The sequence below is a fragment of the Centroberyx gerrardi genome, chromosome 4, assembly GCF_048128805.1.
Source record: "Centroberyx gerrardi isolate f3 chromosome 4, fCenGer3.hap1.cur.20231027, whole genome shotgun sequence".
Classification (NCBI taxonomy): Eukaryota; Metazoa; Chordata; class Actinopteri; order Beryciformes; family Berycidae; genus Centroberyx; species Centroberyx gerrardi.
The window spans coordinates 28,712,770-28,729,461 of record NC_136000.1 but is presented as its reverse complement, the minus strand read 5'-3'; the positions used below and the strand labels follow the sequence as shown (position 1 = coordinate 28,729,461).

General features: G+C 42.6%; 2 protein-coding genes across 2 annotated transcripts; one reads left to right on the top strand and one right to left on the bottom strand.

The window, feature by feature from the left end:
• Positions 1-10,466, top strand: has3 (hyaluronan synthase 3). Its single transcript, XM_071919348.2, has 5 exons — positions 1-672; positions 3,406-3,499; positions 3,601-4,151; positions 6,263-6,364; positions 6,949-10,466. Exons 2-5 carry the CDS (start codon positions 3,406-3,408, stop codon positions 7,876-7,878), a joined length of 1,677 nt encoding a protein of 558 aa, XP_071775449.1. The 5' UTR covers positions 1-672; the 3' UTR covers positions 7,879-10,466.
• Positions 10,467-14,661: 4,195 nt separating this feature from the next.
• Positions 14,662-16,671, bottom strand: chtf8 (CTF8, chromosome transmission fidelity factor 8 homolog (S. cerevisiae)). Its single transcript, XM_071919372.1, has 3 exons — positions 16,431-16,671; positions 15,820-15,943; positions 14,662-14,959 (listed from the first exon to the last, which is right to left on the bottom strand). Exons 1-3 carry the CDS (start codon positions 16,448-16,450, stop codon positions 14,687-14,689), a joined length of 417 nt encoding a protein of 138 aa, XP_071775473.1. The 5' UTR covers positions 16,451-16,671; the 3' UTR covers positions 14,662-14,686.
• Positions 16,672-16,692: the final 21 nt, after the last annotated feature.

The following is a 16,692-nucleotide window of genomic DNA, read 5'->3' as shown; positions in this document are numbered from 1 at the left end:
CCACCTCCTCACCTGAGCTCACAGCCCATTCAGTCAGCTGGCCTGGCTGGAGGAAGCCCTTCCCATCTGGGACCGCTAATCCAGAGATACACCTGGGAATACCGGCTACTGATTTGGGATCATCTAATTTGTATCTGGGAATACTGATCGGCACTGGAATCAATTGGGAGGAAGCCCAACCCTTCTCTCCTGCTTTTTTCTTCAAGATTTTTTTTACCTGATATGGCTTGTTGGGTAATGCCTGGCTTTCCCACTGATTTGCATACTAGGACGTTTGTGAAATGCTGACTTGATGGTCCTGGACAGATTTCCTGACAGACATGGATCCGGATCTAGATCTGGATGTGGACCTGGGCTACATGTGAATGGGCTAGGTGAATGTGGACAACATATGAGTCTGATGTGGACTGATATGGGCAGCCAATATCACTGACAAATCAGTCTGGATATGTGAGGTGAAATTCAAACCCACAGCAGACGTTACAGCTTCAGGTTTAGATAACCTATGACATGGGCTGTAGATTGCACTTCTCGCCAGCATGAGATGATCCTCAACTGAAGATGTCAGATGTAATCTATTTTTACACAATGCTTTTCACTATCAACATATTTACTTCAGGAAATTGACCTTTTACCTGTGGAACTGAAGATTATCCTTTTTTTGTGGCCAAGGTGATGAAGTAATTTTTGATCTTTCATCTTTCACAATTTTGATAATTTGTCATAATGGATTTGTGTTCAATGAGAAACTATTCCTTCTAGATGTTGCTGTTAATGCAGGTGGTCCATTGTTACAGACAAAACACATCTATCTAACCTCAGGTGCAGGTTGACTTGAGTCTGTCATCTATGATGTGGCTAGTCAACATCATCTAGCAAACACTGAATTTGGATACATTATGTGTCTCATTGACTATTATTTGGTAGAATGATGCACAATAACATTCCATACACTCCTAAGGTGTCACTTAAGAAGATTTAGTATAGGCTAGCATAACCTTTCTGCTTATTGCTACTGTTCAGAGGAAAAGAATGGTTACTCAGCAAGGTGCTGGCCAATGGGTTGTATTAAAAAAAACATTCTTCTCTCATTTGTTAAACATTTATTGGCCCTCAGTAAATGGTGGTCAGTAAATTCCATGCAAGTAAGAGTGGAGTCTGCAGTGTTTTATGTTTTTACTATCATTGCTGCACTCTATAATCAGCAGTAATTTGAATAACCAACATCCATCCCGTACAAGTTGTCGCTGTGCAAGAGTTAGTGTAGCCAGGCATAACCTTGGGGCTAATTGCCCCTGTCCCCCCACAGTCCCTTGACTAATCCTGCCTCCTGGCCTGCCAACAATCCCCTCTGGTGACTGTGGCCCTCTAATCAAACGGTCCATGTTGCTGTCTGCTTGTTATCTGGCCTGTGGCCCCGGGGTGCTCAGACCACGCTGCCTCGGCCTGCTGTTATAATCCCCCATGCATCATATATAGAGTAGAACACTTTCCTCTGTGGCCCTCAGTGGCAAAAAAAAAGGGATTAAATATTATTAGTCAAGACTGAAGGATATAGAGTGCAGTATACTGTCTTTGACAGTGGCCTATCACTGGGATGATATGCTATAATAATTAAGATTATACAAATATCAGGGCTTTAGTGCCCTTACAATATGGCTTGAATGATCAGGCAAGAGCGAGTGCTAAGAAAAGAAGTAGAATAAGAGATAAGGATAGAGACAGAAGAGATTTAGAGAAAGTAGAGTGGGGAAATCTTTCAGTGGAAACTTTTAAGATGATTTTAAGTAACCTCTAAATTATCATGATGACACATTAAAGCAGTGCTTGAGAAGGAAAATGTCTCGAGAACAATATTCCAAAACCACAATCTGCAAAATCCCCCCTTCTGTCAATGCCTGAATATCCTACCCACAATTTCCCCTGGATAGCGTATCTCCCATTTATCTCGGAGAGTGTAGGTGTCCGGTATGTGTGATTCAGTGCCAGGATGTAAATCTGTACATCCACTTAGCAAAGCGGTTAAGTCAGTCTGTGCCAGTGAGTCCCATAGAGCTGACTGTTATGATATAAATGGCGGTGAATGAGGCCTGTCTCTCCTCCGTGGGCCTGGCCAGGTAGGGGGGCACGGAGAGGTAATTTCATGAATGAAAGGACAGGATTGTTCCCCCGTTTCGACCGGTCCCGTGTACTGGCCAAACCCCGCCTGGCCTTTAATTAGAGCTATTAGCCTGGAGAGAGGGAAGAAGGGAGCGACAGAGGGTTTAAGGGGGGTCGGAAGGATGGAGGGAGATGAAGGAAAGAGGAGGAGGACGGAAGCGGAGGAGGTGTTCAGCTGTGAGTTGTCTCAGTTACGGTAGTTGAATGTCCTTTAAATCCAGGTTGAATTAGATATCCAACTCTTTGACTAGGTATTATACTGTATGTGCATACATATTGTAGCTACTTTGGACAAATCTTATTCGAACGTGTTAGTATGAAAGTAGTAGTAGTAGCAGCAGTAGTAGTAGTAGCAGCAGTAGTAGTAGTAGTAGTAGTAGTGGTAGTAGTAGTAGTGGTGGCCAATTAGTATTTTCGCAGCGTTTGCTTCTTGCCCTTTAGTTACACAGCCTTCCATTTTTTTCAACCAACACATTTCCATGATGTCATTGAATGATATGGTATGTTTTCGGCTGACAGCTGTTGATGAAAGCTTTTACAGGAAAGCCAGGAAATGGCACTTCTGTCCACTCCGGAAGAATTACAAACCCTCTCTTTCAGGGCCTTCAGAAAGACCAGAGGTTGGGCTGTCTCACCTGCCATGTGTAGCCGACTTGTATTGGTGTTTCACTGATGTTGTTCATTTCATTTACTGTACAGCATACTCTCCTGCCCTAAGTTCCTAGTGTGTGGGTGTGTATGTGTGTACAAGTGCATTTTGTAGAAGTAAATGATGTGCAATGCATATCCCTTACTCAGTTAATTTGCTGTGAATGTCTTCCAGTGAATGTCCTAGGTTGATACAAACATTGTTTGCCTATATTAGTTTCAAATCTCAATGTCTTTCTCTTCCTTTCTCACTTCTACCTTCACCCTCTCCAACTCTGCCATCTCTCTCATCTCTATATGCCCCCATTTCCATCACACTCTATCCAATCTGGTTCTTTCTAATCCTGTTTTGATCTTGCACCCTCTACTTCCCTTTGATCCCTACCTCCTCCCTCCTCCTTCCATTTCATCCTCTCCATATATGTCATTCATGGTCTCCTTCACATTTGCCCTCCCTCCCTCTCTTCCTATCTTATCTTCTTCGCACAAATCTCTGAACCTCTCCCTTAACCCATTCTCATACTCTCCGATCTTCACCCTTTCATTTCTCTCCTGGTCTACCCGCATTCTCCATCATTTTACCCCTCCACCTCCCAGATGCCCTCTCGCTGCAGGAATGCGCTGAACATCGTGGTCACCACCCTCTTTGCTGCGGTGGTCCTCTTCGCCATCCTGCTGGCATATGTGACAGGTAAACATGTCACATACACAGAGAAACATGTACTGCATGATCAAAAACAATCAAGGAAGCCATTTCTTGACTGTTTTCCACTGTGGTCCTTTGCTGTAAAGGTTACCAGTTCATCCACACCGAGCAGCACCACCTCTCCTTCGGCCTCTATGGTGCCTTCCTCTCCCTCCACCTCTTCCTCCAGAGCCTCTTCGCCTTCCTGGAGCACCGGCGGATGAGGAGCCCCGCCCGGCCCCAGCACCTCCGACGCTCCGTGGCCCTCTGCATCGCCGCCTACCAGGAGGACCCCGACTACCTGAGGAAGTGCCTGCGCAGCATCCGCCGGATCTCCTTCCCCGGCCTGAAGGTGGTGCTGGTGGTGGACGGGAACCGGCCCGAAGACCGCTACATGATGGACATCTTCCAGGAGGTGATGGGCGGGGCGGACCAGGCCGGCAGCATGGTGTGGAAGGGAAACTACCACAGCGACGGGAGCGGGGGAGGAGGCGTCGGAGGAGGAGGAAGGAGCACAGTGCATATGGAGGAGGCGGCTCGCGTGGCCCGGCTGGTCAGAAGCTGCCGCTACTCCTGTGTCATGCAAGAGTGGGGAGGGAAGAGGGAGGTGATGTACACTGCCTTTAAAGCACTGGGGGACAGCGTGGATTATGTGCAGGTAAGAACCTCAGGCACAGAAAATAGAGTATGGATATGTATATTCAAAGTGACATTATCTGAGGTGCGAGGTAAAAAAATAAATCAGTACTGAAAGAATGAAGGAATTCCCATGCTGAAACTTTCTCGCACTAGAAGGCCTTTAATCTGTGGCTAATTGTGGAACGATAAAATCCACCAACACATCTCTCTGCCCTGATGATGGTAAAACATCTTGGTGTATTTTATTGTTCCATTATGAACTAGCTGCCAAATAAAGGCTTTTTGGCTTTTTTCCTTGGACCATCATTTTTGGCATTGTGTTGCTTCCTCAAAGAGCGCTCTCTTTACTGTTATGCTTACCCACTGCAGTGATTTTTCGGTGGATTTTTATCTCCTAGATAGCTTTCCCTCCCTGGCTGAAGGCCTTGAACTAAAACTTTTCCATTAAAGAGCAATAAAACTGTGAAGACGCTCATACACATGGGAGGGAAGCAGGAGTCCAGCAATAGCCAGAGATAATCACATTACACAATGCCATCTCACAGGCGGAGGCCCATTTGTATTCATCTACATACTCACACCAGACAGATACTGTATTGCTGATTTAGATATCTGCACTGCTTCTGTGCTGACGCATACAGATGGCTGTGTGCCTATGAATGGAACAGATTTAAAACAGCTATTTGAGAAACTGAACATTGTTTGAATATTGCACATATTATGAGCTCCAAATGTATTTGGAAAGTGAGACATTTTTTGATGTTTGGGTTCTGTATTCTTATCATTTTGCATGTGAAATAACATTATGAGGTTGTCTGCTTTAAAGATTCTACGTTTTAACATCAATGAGTCATTACCATATACATTTTAGACATTAGTGTAATTACGCTAACACTTTATTTGTATTGTCCAATGTTGATACTCAACTATCAGGTATTAAAAGGTAGATGTTCAGCAAAGAGTCACTTGCCTATTTACTGCATCTCTACAGATTCTGTAACCCTAAACTTAGCTTAAAACCAACCCTAACCCTAACCTGAGCCTATTTCTAACCCTAACCCCAACCCTAAGACTAAGCCAAACCCAGACATTGAACAGCTATAGACTACTTTTCACACTATTGTATCACCTGAAATTCAGTAGACCTTTTCGTGGCATATTATAGTCACTTTAGTAAGTTGAGTATCAGCTTTAGACTATCCAAATAAATCGTGACCTAATTACAAAAATAAACAAGACCATTGTTGAGAAGATTGACAACCGCCACCAGCCTCTACACAACATTTTACATTGTGTGCCACCAGGTCGGATTTGGCGGGAAATTGGCTTTATTGCTTTACAGCACAAAGGGAGATTGCTTTACGGCACAAAACATGAAGAGAGCGCTGTTCTTCCAGCACAAACAGAGATAAAGATTTTAGTTTCTGGAAATGGCAGATGGTGAAAGGAGTAAAAAGGTGGAAAAAATGGAAAAATCACTTCCAACATATTTATTATCTTCAGTAAAGCCAAAGAGAAAACCTTTGACCGAAGAAGCAAAGAAAACAAGGCTAGGGAGCGGGAGACAGGAACCATGGGGGTTTATGGGAAATGTGGTCTTTGAGAAACACTAGCATTAAAAATACCACTGGCATGAGATTGAGGCTACCGATCGTCTCCACCATGGTCTCATTTATTAACAGTAATTATACCAAGGTAATGTGTTTAAAAATGCTACACATAGAACCTTTAATTTTATAGCATTTTCACCCATATCAAATGAACACTGAAGTACTGCCGCCCATTTTGTACACGGTCCCATTCTTTGCTTTCCAAATCTGATGCAGCTCACACACACACATGTTGAGACGATAGATAACCAAGTCACCTATCCTAGCCGGCTGCTGCATGCCCTCTGTGCCCTTGACGTCGGTCACAGGTCATGTATGCAGCTGACCCAGTGCTGTGTGATTACAGTGAACCAGCTGGGATCTCTGTCAGCAGCCTCTCATTTCTCTGCTGGACATCAGTAGTAATACTTCGACAAACAGGGCATTCTGCAACACCTGCAGCTCGATTTGACCAATAGTTGTGTATTTCTGAATTGGGGTTGTGTGTGACCCACAGAGTGTTTGTTGTGTACTTTTTCAGGTGTGCGACTCAGACACAGTTCTAGACCCAGCATGTACCATAGAAATGCTGAAAATCCTAGAGGAAGATCCAATGGTGGGAGGGGTCGGCGGAGATGTACAGGTAAGACGCATTACAACGGTGGTTTTCAGTCGTGTGCAACGGAGGCCCAAGAGTAAGCAGGTTTTCATTCCAACTGAATGCTACATTAGCTGATTTCACAAACTAGTTTCCCCCTTTTGGGTCGAAGTTGCGCAAATCAGTGAAATCAGCTGCTGTAGAGTTTGGTTGGATGAAAACTTAAAGGGTAGTAGAAGTGTGCACATCCAACCTATATTTAGACCCAGGTGCTAGATAAAAAGAATCATGAAAAGTGCTTCAAAAAAGGATTACCCGCACACTGGATGACAGCTCCTTTCTGACCTAGGGTCGAAACGTTGAATAAAGTATTAAGAAAAGAGCTCTAATCCAGTGTGCGGATAATCCTTTTTTGAACCACTTTTTGGAATGAAAACTTGCAAACTCTTTTGCCACCAAGACACATGATTGAAAACCACATTCCAGTGATTATAATGTTGTGCCTTACTGTGTGTGCATGATCTCAACTTGATTATAAATGAATCCTTACGATCCTTCTCTTCTCCCTCTCTCTCTTCTCTTGTCTCTTTCTTTTTCCTATTCTTTTCCTCTCCTCGCATCTCCTCCAGATCCTCAACAAGTACGACTCGTGGATCTCCTTCCTGAGCAGTGTGCGCTACTGGATGGCCTTCAACATAGAGCGGGCCTGCCAGTCGTACTTTGGATGTGTCCAGTGTATCAGCGGCCCTCTGGGGATGTACAGGAACTCGCTCCTCCAGCGCTTCCTGGAGCCCTGGTACCACCAGACCTTCCTGGGCTCCAAGTGCAGCTTCGGTGACGACCGCCACCTCACCAACCGGGTGCTCAGTTTCGGCTACAAGACGAAGTTCACGGCGCGGTCGCAGTGCCAGACCGAGACGCCGACCCGCTACCTGCGCTGGCTCAACCAGCAGACTCGATGGAGCAAGTCTTACTTCCGCGAGTGGCTCTACAACGCCCTGTGGTTCCACAAGCACAGCCTCTGGATGACCTACGAGTCCGTGGTCACCGGCTTCTTCCCCTTCTTCCTGGTCGCCACGGTCATCCATCTCTTCTACCGTGGAAGGCTCTGGAACATTCTGCTGTTCCTGCTGACGGTGCAGCTGGTCGGTATGGTGAAGGCCACCTACGCCTGTTTCCTACGAGGCAGCCTGGTCATGATCTTCATGTCACTCTACTCTCTGCTCTACATGTCCAGCTTGCTCCCTGCCAAGATATTCGCCTTGCTTACCATCAACAAAGCTGGATGGGGCACTTCGGGCCGGAGGAAGATTGTGGTCAACTTCATTGGCGCCGTGCCCGTCACAGTGTGGGCAATGGTGCTGCTTGGAGGTGTGGCCTATACAATCTACTGTGAAACGCAGGAGCCGTTCAGTGAGACAGAGAAAGCCTTGTTGATAGCAGGGACGATACTTTACGCCTGCTACTGGGTTATTTTGCTGGTGCTCTACCTGGCCATTGTGGCCAAACGGTGCAACAAGAGGGAAGAGCAGTATCACCTGCCGTATGCTGAGGCATAAGGATGGTAGCAGAAAGACTGGTATGGCACTCGCACAGTGTTTTACTGCAGTGTGATTCTAGCAGGGCTCTACTGACCCTGTGATCTGCTAGTTACAGTCACTAATAATGTATGAGCTCTGAACCAATTCTGCTGCAAGCGCTCTCTCTCATGTCTTTGAGCCCCATGATCCAGGAACGCTCTCATGTCTTTATCAATGGTGCTAAAAAAGTGTGACTCTGAAATCCGAGGAGCGTGAATCTGATCCAGTTGGGAGGAGACTGTAAGAAAGAACAGCTGTCACTCAACTTTGAGATGATTGGATATGTACAGCACTCCTACCTACATCATGCTGAATGGTGCTTCACATTGCAAAACCAAACCAAACTGAACTGACCCAGGTTATTCAGTGCTGGTCCGTCCATACACTTCTAATAGTGACATGCTCAGAAGGACAATAGGCAATTTATGGGTACAGGTTAGCCATAAAAACTGTGACATAAAGATATAGCAGTGTTGGTGCAGTACAGTGCTTCTACCAATCATCTCATCGCATCACAACAGAGCAGGTTGGGGTGAGAGAGGGGAGACAATGAGGCCAAAGAGACCTACAGGTCTCTCTCTGGTTGGTCTCTCATCTTGATAATGATGAGATGAGATGAGGCAAGTAAAGGGAGAGTAAAATTTAGTGTAACTTATCGTGTCGCTGATCAGCATAATAAAAAGGACTGAGGGAAAAAAAGTTCCCAGTAAAGCCTTGAAGAGAATGTGAAATGTTCTACTGTCACACTACATGCAATTGGATGTAATGGCAAACTGAATGGATGGTTTTCAGGGCTGAGAGTATGATAGCTTGAGCGGTTAGGTTTCAGATCAGAAACACGGCTCTGAATCTTTTACCCATGTATTCCCATTAGCCATGAATGGCACAATCATCTCCTACAGTTGTATTTTTGTAATGCTGTTATGATTTACCAGTATAGACAATCTAACATTTGTACACATATAACATACAGTTATATTTTTGGTGCTGTTGAGCAGTGTCAAAAGAGGAACTTATGACATCCTGGTCCAATTATCAATTTACAGTCACCCGTGACAAATCAGTGGGTCGTAGTTTTGTTCAATGGTTCAGAGATTTTTTGTATGGCTACTTTTATATATTGTAAAGGTGCCAAATCATGTTTGTATAACACAGTAAAGTTTCACTACTGGACACTATTCTCTAACGTAGGACAGTTGTGTCCTTTTACATTAGACATACATTATTCATTCATTCCATCATCTACAGTGTAAAGACTGATGACCAAAGAGATTCTTTCTGAAGTGAGAGGCTAACAAGTGAGAGACACAAGGAAGCCTTGCCTTCGCTTTTCCATGTAATAGTGACCTCTTTTTCATTTTTTTCCCCATTCAAATTTAACATTTCAGATCAGTGATTTTCAGAATCTACTCACATTTCAGACGGCTTCAATCATAAATGGCATGTTTCAATAAGCAACGCACCTGAGCAGGCAAGTCCCAATCCTTTCGTCAAATGTGAGTAGCGTCAGCATAGCTGTAAAGTGTCTGCGTTGATAGGTGCCTTTTTGCTTTACACAGTGGAACTTTCCACCCTTGTGCTATTTAAGTTGTGTTTATATTGTTTTCATTTGAGAGGGCTGTGTAAGTTGAAACTTGAAAGTGCAAACAAGACACATAAAAACAAAATGGTGTTTACAGGCTTGGTCAGCCTTTCTGAACCAGCGATGCAAGAGGTTCTGTTCCTTATCTGCTGGTAGATTTCCATCTCTGTGCATCACTGGCAACGGGAATTTTCCTAAGTCATTATAAATTCTTTCTGTTTTGGACACAATTCTCCCATTCATACCAAATGGAGAATATTCCAAATGACTTCCTTGGTGTTTTCTTCATGCTGTCTTTTTTACGACCCTGATCACGCATTTCATTTTTATTTCACTCTACTGTATGTTCGCTTTATTGTGAAAAATGCATTTTCAAGAATAAATTGGACCAATGCATACATGTTGTAACGTTAAACGCCTGCAATGCGTAGGAATGACATCTTACTCTGCACAAAAACACATTGTAAGTGATGGACCTTCTCTTCTTACAATCTTTTCTTGTGTTAATGGAGGTATAAAATTTGTTGGCCCTTGTGGCAGCAGCTGAACAGCTTAGCACTAGTTGGTTTGGCTCTGAATCAGCCTCTGTTGCTGCGAGGCTGAAAACTGCAACCTCAACCGTAAGCCACAGGCATAAACTCCCAAAACATGGCTTTTGAAATATTTTTGCAATTTATGAGAGAGGAGACACCAAGGAGACCACATAGAAACTATCGCTCCCTTGTTTCCGCTGGATTGGATACTGTTGTCAAGATTGTCAAGAGTTAAGTTTATCAGAGTCATGATGCTGTTTTCTTACTTAGACCCAAGGATGTAGTGGAGGGCAGTTTTTATGGAATACATTTACAGTGTACACTATAATAAACAGTATCTGACTGAAGTAAATTACATGAGCATATGGTCTTTTCAAGAGCGTAAAACATATTTTATCACTATTATGAAAATATTTTTTATTTCCATATTGGTGGCCAATTCGGGCTTTTTTGATCTGCATAAATGTAAAGAGGGTGAATGAGGGCTTGTTTCTGTACAGGACTCTTAATGAAGACCACATTATTTCACTGCATCTCACTCCAAACCAGCATGGGGAGTGACTGCAGATAAATGGCCTTTTGATGAATGAAGTTGTGTGAGAAATGTCAGTCACAGAGTCAAACGACTAAGGCTTTAATTTTAAAAACATGGTTTTCGGCATGAATTTGAAAACATGTCGCCAACGTGCCTGAGTGTGTACATGTGGTGCGTGTGTGTGTGTGTGTGTGCGTGCCTGAATGCAAAGGAAAGGGAAGAGAAGTTTCACAGCCGCTGAATGAATCGGTCCCTTCAGTCACCGCGCAGTAAAGGGGTGGCTTTTTACTTCTATGGTTACACCTCAACATGGACGCCAACATGGGAACCGCCTTCATCAAACAAACACACACACACACAGTAAATATTCTGGCAATCTTTCAAAATGCCCGAATGCCAGAGCACGGACTGAGCCAAATGTTTTAAATGTTTATGAACGCCAAACTTCTAATCTATTCTTTCTTTTCGGACTCCCGCTTTACTCCTGATGTAATGGATGTGTGCAATCCTGCTGTAAGCACCTGGTCACTGGCATTGGTAGAGCTGAGTGTCACAATTAGTGTTGGATCGATATGAGTTTTTGAAGGCCGATACTGGTACTGATATTTTTGGACTGAAGCTGCAGATAGCCCATATTCAGTATGTTAAATTTGACGATTTTCATGGTTTTCAGTGTTTTCCCCTGAATATTATTCTCGTCAGGGTGGAAAAGCCTCTGAAACAGCATTTAGACCATCATGGGACACTAAAACTCTCCACTGAAACCCATTCTACTGAACTAGTTTTAGGTGGGTCAGCAGCTCCTTAAGGCAGAGTGAGGCAGGTTTCACTGCAGGTTTTACAGACTGTTGAGTAAAATCCTCCCACACCACACTGGAATGATTTTCACACATCTGATATAAAAATTATAATAATAAAACATATTGACTAGCTGTGATCAGGGAGGAACCTCCATCATATCAGAGGTGGATCACACTGACTGGACCACATCTGGTTCTTAATGAAAGCCAATATCAGCCCTATATATCAGTCTAACCCTAGTCACAATCAGTTTAAGAGCGAGGACTGTTTTTCCATGGCCCACCCTGCAGCTTGCTATTGGTCATAACTGCGGTGTGTTAACCAATTACCCCTTAACACTGAATCTGTTGTCAGGCTGCTGCAGACCCTGCGTTTCAAAACTCCACCCCGCCCACTGAAATGTGTCCACTCTCCTGTTTCAAAGCAAAGGAAATTGGTGTGGGTAGTTGTAGGATTTAGGAGAAACATACTTGGTGCTTGCGAAAATCAATTTAAGAGTGTCTATAACTTCTGTAACTTAATGTGAAACTCTACTGAGGCAACAGGTTTGACTATTTATTCAAGGAGTAAGTTCATTTTAAATTGCATTATCATTTCTGAGTGAACAAGGCATGGTTTTTGTTGCACCGAATCATTGAGCCAAGCCTTTGGTAGCTCAAGACTTACTTATTTGAGGTTTACATTGCAGAAATATTGTAAAAGTAATATATTTTGTTCTATTGTAGACATGAAAAGATATACTGGGGTTAGGAGGGAATTATGAGTGGAGTTATTCGTAAAGGTTAGCACAAATTAGTATGAACATAATGGTGGATGTTCAACATCAGATACAACAAGTTAGCTTCATGCCAGTTTGGATGTCAATTCTCAGACATTTCTAGTTATACAAAAAAAAAGGGTTAAAGAAGTTTTAAACTCAGTGTTCCTGTACATTTTCCATTTTAAAATCCCGTACATTTTCCATACAGGAGTTTCTTGACCGAATTTGAAGATTTTAGTTGATGGTCAAATAAGCTCTAGGCCATATCACTCTATACTTGAAGATTATTCTTCACAACATCAACTGTGAAATGGTATTGGTTCTATAACTCTGTAAAATTTGTAGTTATAATTGTATTGGAACTGAACATTTTTTACGAACTTTTCCAGACTTGTTGCCCAATTCCAAAACAAATTTTCTATACTATTCCAACCTTTCCAGACCTGTGTAAGAACCCAGTAAACGTACTTCAATTATTGAATTGTGTATGACACTGCATGTTATTGCAAAAGTATAACATGCACCAATTACATATTTCTCTCACAGCAAGTTGTAAAGATAAACCAATTAACAGGATAAGGCAACGAAAATGTCACATTGCATTTATTTATGTACATAATGTTAAACCAATTGTTCAAGTTTTTTATGTAAACTTTATTTTACAAACTCACAGCCATTGAAAACCTGTATGTTGTTCCATCTGAATAAAGACAATGTCCCCTTCTTATTCCACTGCTATATTCAGTTCTCCTTGCACTGTAAAAAATGTGAAAAGCTTTGTACCAAAACTATCGCCACATTTGAAAATTATGCCATACTGTTTTTAGGCCACTGATGGTTGAACAAGATCATTGAAGTTAATATTCATATTAAAGGACAAATCCACCCTGAAACACTTTGATGATGCACCTTGCATATGGGCCATTTTGTTGTTTGGTGTATTTTTCCTATTCCCACAGATAAATGGCCAAACGTAGACAACATGACGTCATGTCCAGATATTTCCAGCAGCTACAATGGAGTGTATAGCAGGACATTTTTCAGCGATCTAAAACATCAACGGTAAACGTCAGGTTTTGGTCAGTCCCTCAGAATCAAAGAGCGAGGGCTTCTTTCTAGAGCTGCCATTTTGCGCCAAGAGACGTTCAACAATCATACAGGGAGAAATTCATCGTAGAAGAAGAGAGAGACCAATTTGTCCACTGACAGTAGCCTCAATAGACCAGAATGCAATGCAGCAACAAGACTTCGAGTCTCACATGGCAAGAGCAGAGCAGCTATTCGTATTGCTCTCTGCACCTACATGTAAAAGTCAGCTTGATATTGGATATTCAGTAGATTTTTTTTCCCCCACCTTCAATAAGTTTTAAAGCAAACAAGTAAAACCACATTGATGAATATATTTGTGATTGGTTTTAATATTTGAGAAAATATTTTTCTAATATATGAAAACATTGCAATTTCAAAAACTTGTTTCGCATATGAACTGGAGGCTGCACAAGAGAAATATTCTCAAATATTGAAACATGGGGTCAATAAAGTGTTCCCATCCATCAAATAGGCAATAACAAGCTAACTTCACTCTGGCATAATGGGAAATGTAGGAGATCACTAACTGAAGCAGAAGTAGATGAGGCAGGTTGAGGTAAAGTGGATACAACAAAAAGATAAATTATTTACAACACTTCACCACAAATGTCATCCAAAATAACTGGAATACACTGAACATCACAGATTAATGATTTGCAACCATGAGTACAACTACGAGTATCTGAGGGTGGAATTTTCCTTTGAGACCTTTGCCCACACTTTAGCATCATTTTAAAGTCTAATCATCTGTACTGCGGAAATATTGACCAAAGATGAAGTGAAAAAGTTTTTCCAAAACGGATTTACAGTGTTTGGGAATGAAACACTTCCTATCATGACATACAACCTGCAAAATGGAAATGTCAAATCCAGTCAAAAGGAACAGTGTAACTATTAAGATAATATGAAATTAAAAAAAAAGCTTCCATCATATTCCCTATTCATGTATTTATTCACTATAGTTTTGACCCAAGTACAGCATCTCAGTATCCTGCAGAAAGACAACCTGGTGCCATCTGGTGGAAATGTCCTTCATCCACCAACAACGTCCCAGTTGATATTCCCAGGTCTGGGTGAGCTGGAAGTTTATTTGTGTCTCATCATACTGGTGCACCATGAATACCACTCCACCAAACTGGAAACAGCATGCAGATACAGATACTTTGTGATTGAAGCTGCTGATAGTCGATATTCTTTCAATTTGACTATTTTTAGGCTGAAAATTAACAATCTCCATTGATTCCCAGGATGCTAATAAAACATATTCCTTGGAATCTCATTAAAATGTTGCATTTGTATCATTTCAGGTTACGGTCTTCCCATAGACGAGTGTAGTATTGACCAATTAAATAAATAAGTATGTAATCAATCAAACTGCATCACATCCATCATATCAGAGGTGGATGACTGACTTATATGGGCCTAGTGTATCAACACACCGATATATCAGTCTAACCCCAATGTGTATCTTTATCCCCTCCAGCCTGCTACACCTTCTTGGGCACATTAGTGATGATGGGTTTGGGGCGCGTCTTGAAGATGAGCTTCCTCTTGATGAGGGCAGACACAGAGTAAGAGGTGGATCCTTGTTGGTCCGTTTCCATGGGCACCTGGCTGCCACCGTCGGCGTTGTCGTCATCACGGCTACCCCCGGTACCCTGCACATGGCCGGGATGCTTGGTGAGGACGGCGAAGGGTTTCTCCAGTTTGACCTGCTTGCCGTACAGGATGTGGTGCCCCACGATCAGCACCGGCACTCCCTGGCGGAGGGAGGAGGGAGCAGCGAAGTGAAAGGAGAGCGAGGCAAATGTTAAACCATGTCACTTGTTCTCCTGTTCATGTCTTTCACTGATTCCTCCTCCAAATCAAGGTAGCTAATTAGAGAAGAAAACTAACAGAAACATCTAGTGAAGAGGAAATATCACCATGCAAAATACTGGAATAATAACACTGTTTTGTCATTTGCTTTTTTGGTTTCACAACAAGGCTTTTTAGCCTTTGTTGCTGAAATGTGTTGCAACACCGGTCCCTTGCTCATAGCACCATCCTCCACCATTGAGCAGTTGAAAATGCAAGTAGATGGGGGGATTGGGAGAGTCTTGAAACTCCAATGGGTAGGGAGTTTTTGTTCCAAAACTGGAAAGTGAATTTGAAAGGCAGAAATCTCATTGATCTTTGATTAATTAGTATTGATCAACTACCACCCCACCAGATATATCATCATTTTGTGCCATGGGGCAGTAAAAACCTTACTTATTGAGCCTATGAGACAAGAGTTGGAATCTGAGGGAAGAAAACTACAACTCCCCTTATTAGAGTGAGCATAAACCAAAGCAGGGAAAAAACTACAGACCCTGCATCTTATCAAAAACATCAGATAGAGGTGCCACATGTACACAAAAAGTGGCAATGTGCAAGAGTGTGTGTACATTATTTCTGCAAGGACATGTACAGTGTGGGTTGTATCAAAGCATTTAGCTTAAATTAGCCTATTTCCAATGTTCCTGTCCTTGGAGCAGGTTCTTACGTAGGAGTTTGGTCCCCTAATAGAAAAGCAAAGCTATATAAAACAGAGTTTCTAATGCTTTGTGAAGCTTCTGCTCCTGGTTCCGTTGCTTACCTCTTTGGTGTAGAGCAAGTCTCCCATCACATTTCCTGCTAGACCAGAGTTGTGCCTGGACATCACCTCTCCCTGCAGCTCCACCAGCAGCCACTCTGGAGGGCTACTGCCATCCACACTGCCTCTGTAGGGAGCAGACAAGCAGTAATACACTATCAACTACCTGGAAAAGCCTTCACTGGACTTTACAGTATGTAACAAAGCGGCCTGATGTAGGAGTGGGTCTGGCCCCGACAGGCGTAGTTCCCAAAGTCAAAGTCAATTAAAACATTTGGCTTTTAAGGTTAATATTGCCTGTATCGGCAAGCGTACATAGGTGGTAGAACACAACTTAAGACCTTTAACAATCGTTAGGAGCCACTCTTCAATTCGGCATACACGCAATCCACCAAGCAACATTTGTTTCAGTAAAAATTTCCACTTTTAGAATTGATTTTACAATTAGTTCGACTGTTCTTCCCACAACCTCCTTCCACCAAAACACACCGTTTGTCCCTGTTTGAGTGGTGGTAACGTTGTTCAATGTGAAAACTATTCCCCAAATGTTTAAAGCCAATAATCTCCTGTTCATGAAAATGTAGATTTATCAAGCAATAGTTTACCACTCTTACCTTATGATTATTTGAACCATTGTCCTGACAGATTGGCGAGGACAGCACTTCTCACCCAGCCGTGTAACTTAACGTTAAACTTTAGCTAAGTTGAACAGAACAGAACCAGTTTAACTAACGCAGGCCGTAAAGCATTTGACATTGCAACAGGCCACGATACGTATAAATAACCGAGAATTTACTGGCAATAACCAAGAAATTCCTATCAATGCTCGTGTAAAAGTAACATTTTCTTTCTACCCGCTTTCCCGCCAGCTGATTG

Excerpts from the sequence above, each read along its gene's own strand:
- chtf8 (XM_071919372.1), bottom strand. The coding sequence starts at position 16,450 with ATGGTTCAAATAATCATAAG. Across the intron at positions 15,944-16,430 it reads ATGGTTCAAATAATCATAAG|AGGCAGTGTGGATGGCAGTA; the intron begins GTAAGAGTGGTA and ends TGCTCCCTACAG. Across the intron at positions 14,960-15,819 it reads ACTTGCTCTACACCAAAGAG|GGAGTGCCGGTGCTGATCGT; the intron begins GTAAGCAACGGA and ends TCCCTCCGCCAG.
- has3 (XM_071919348.2), top strand. The coding sequence starts at position 3,406 with ATGCCCTCTCGCTGCAGGAATGCGCTGAACATCGTGGTCACCACCCTC. Across the intron at positions 3,500-3,600 it reads CCTGCTGGCATATGTGACAG|GTTACCAGTTCATCCACACC; the intron begins GTAAACATGTCA and ends TTTGCTGTAAAG. Across the intron at positions 6,365-6,948 it reads GGGTCGGCGGAGATGTACAG|ATCCTCAACAAGTACGACTC; the intron begins GTAAGACGCATT and ends CATCTCCTCCAG.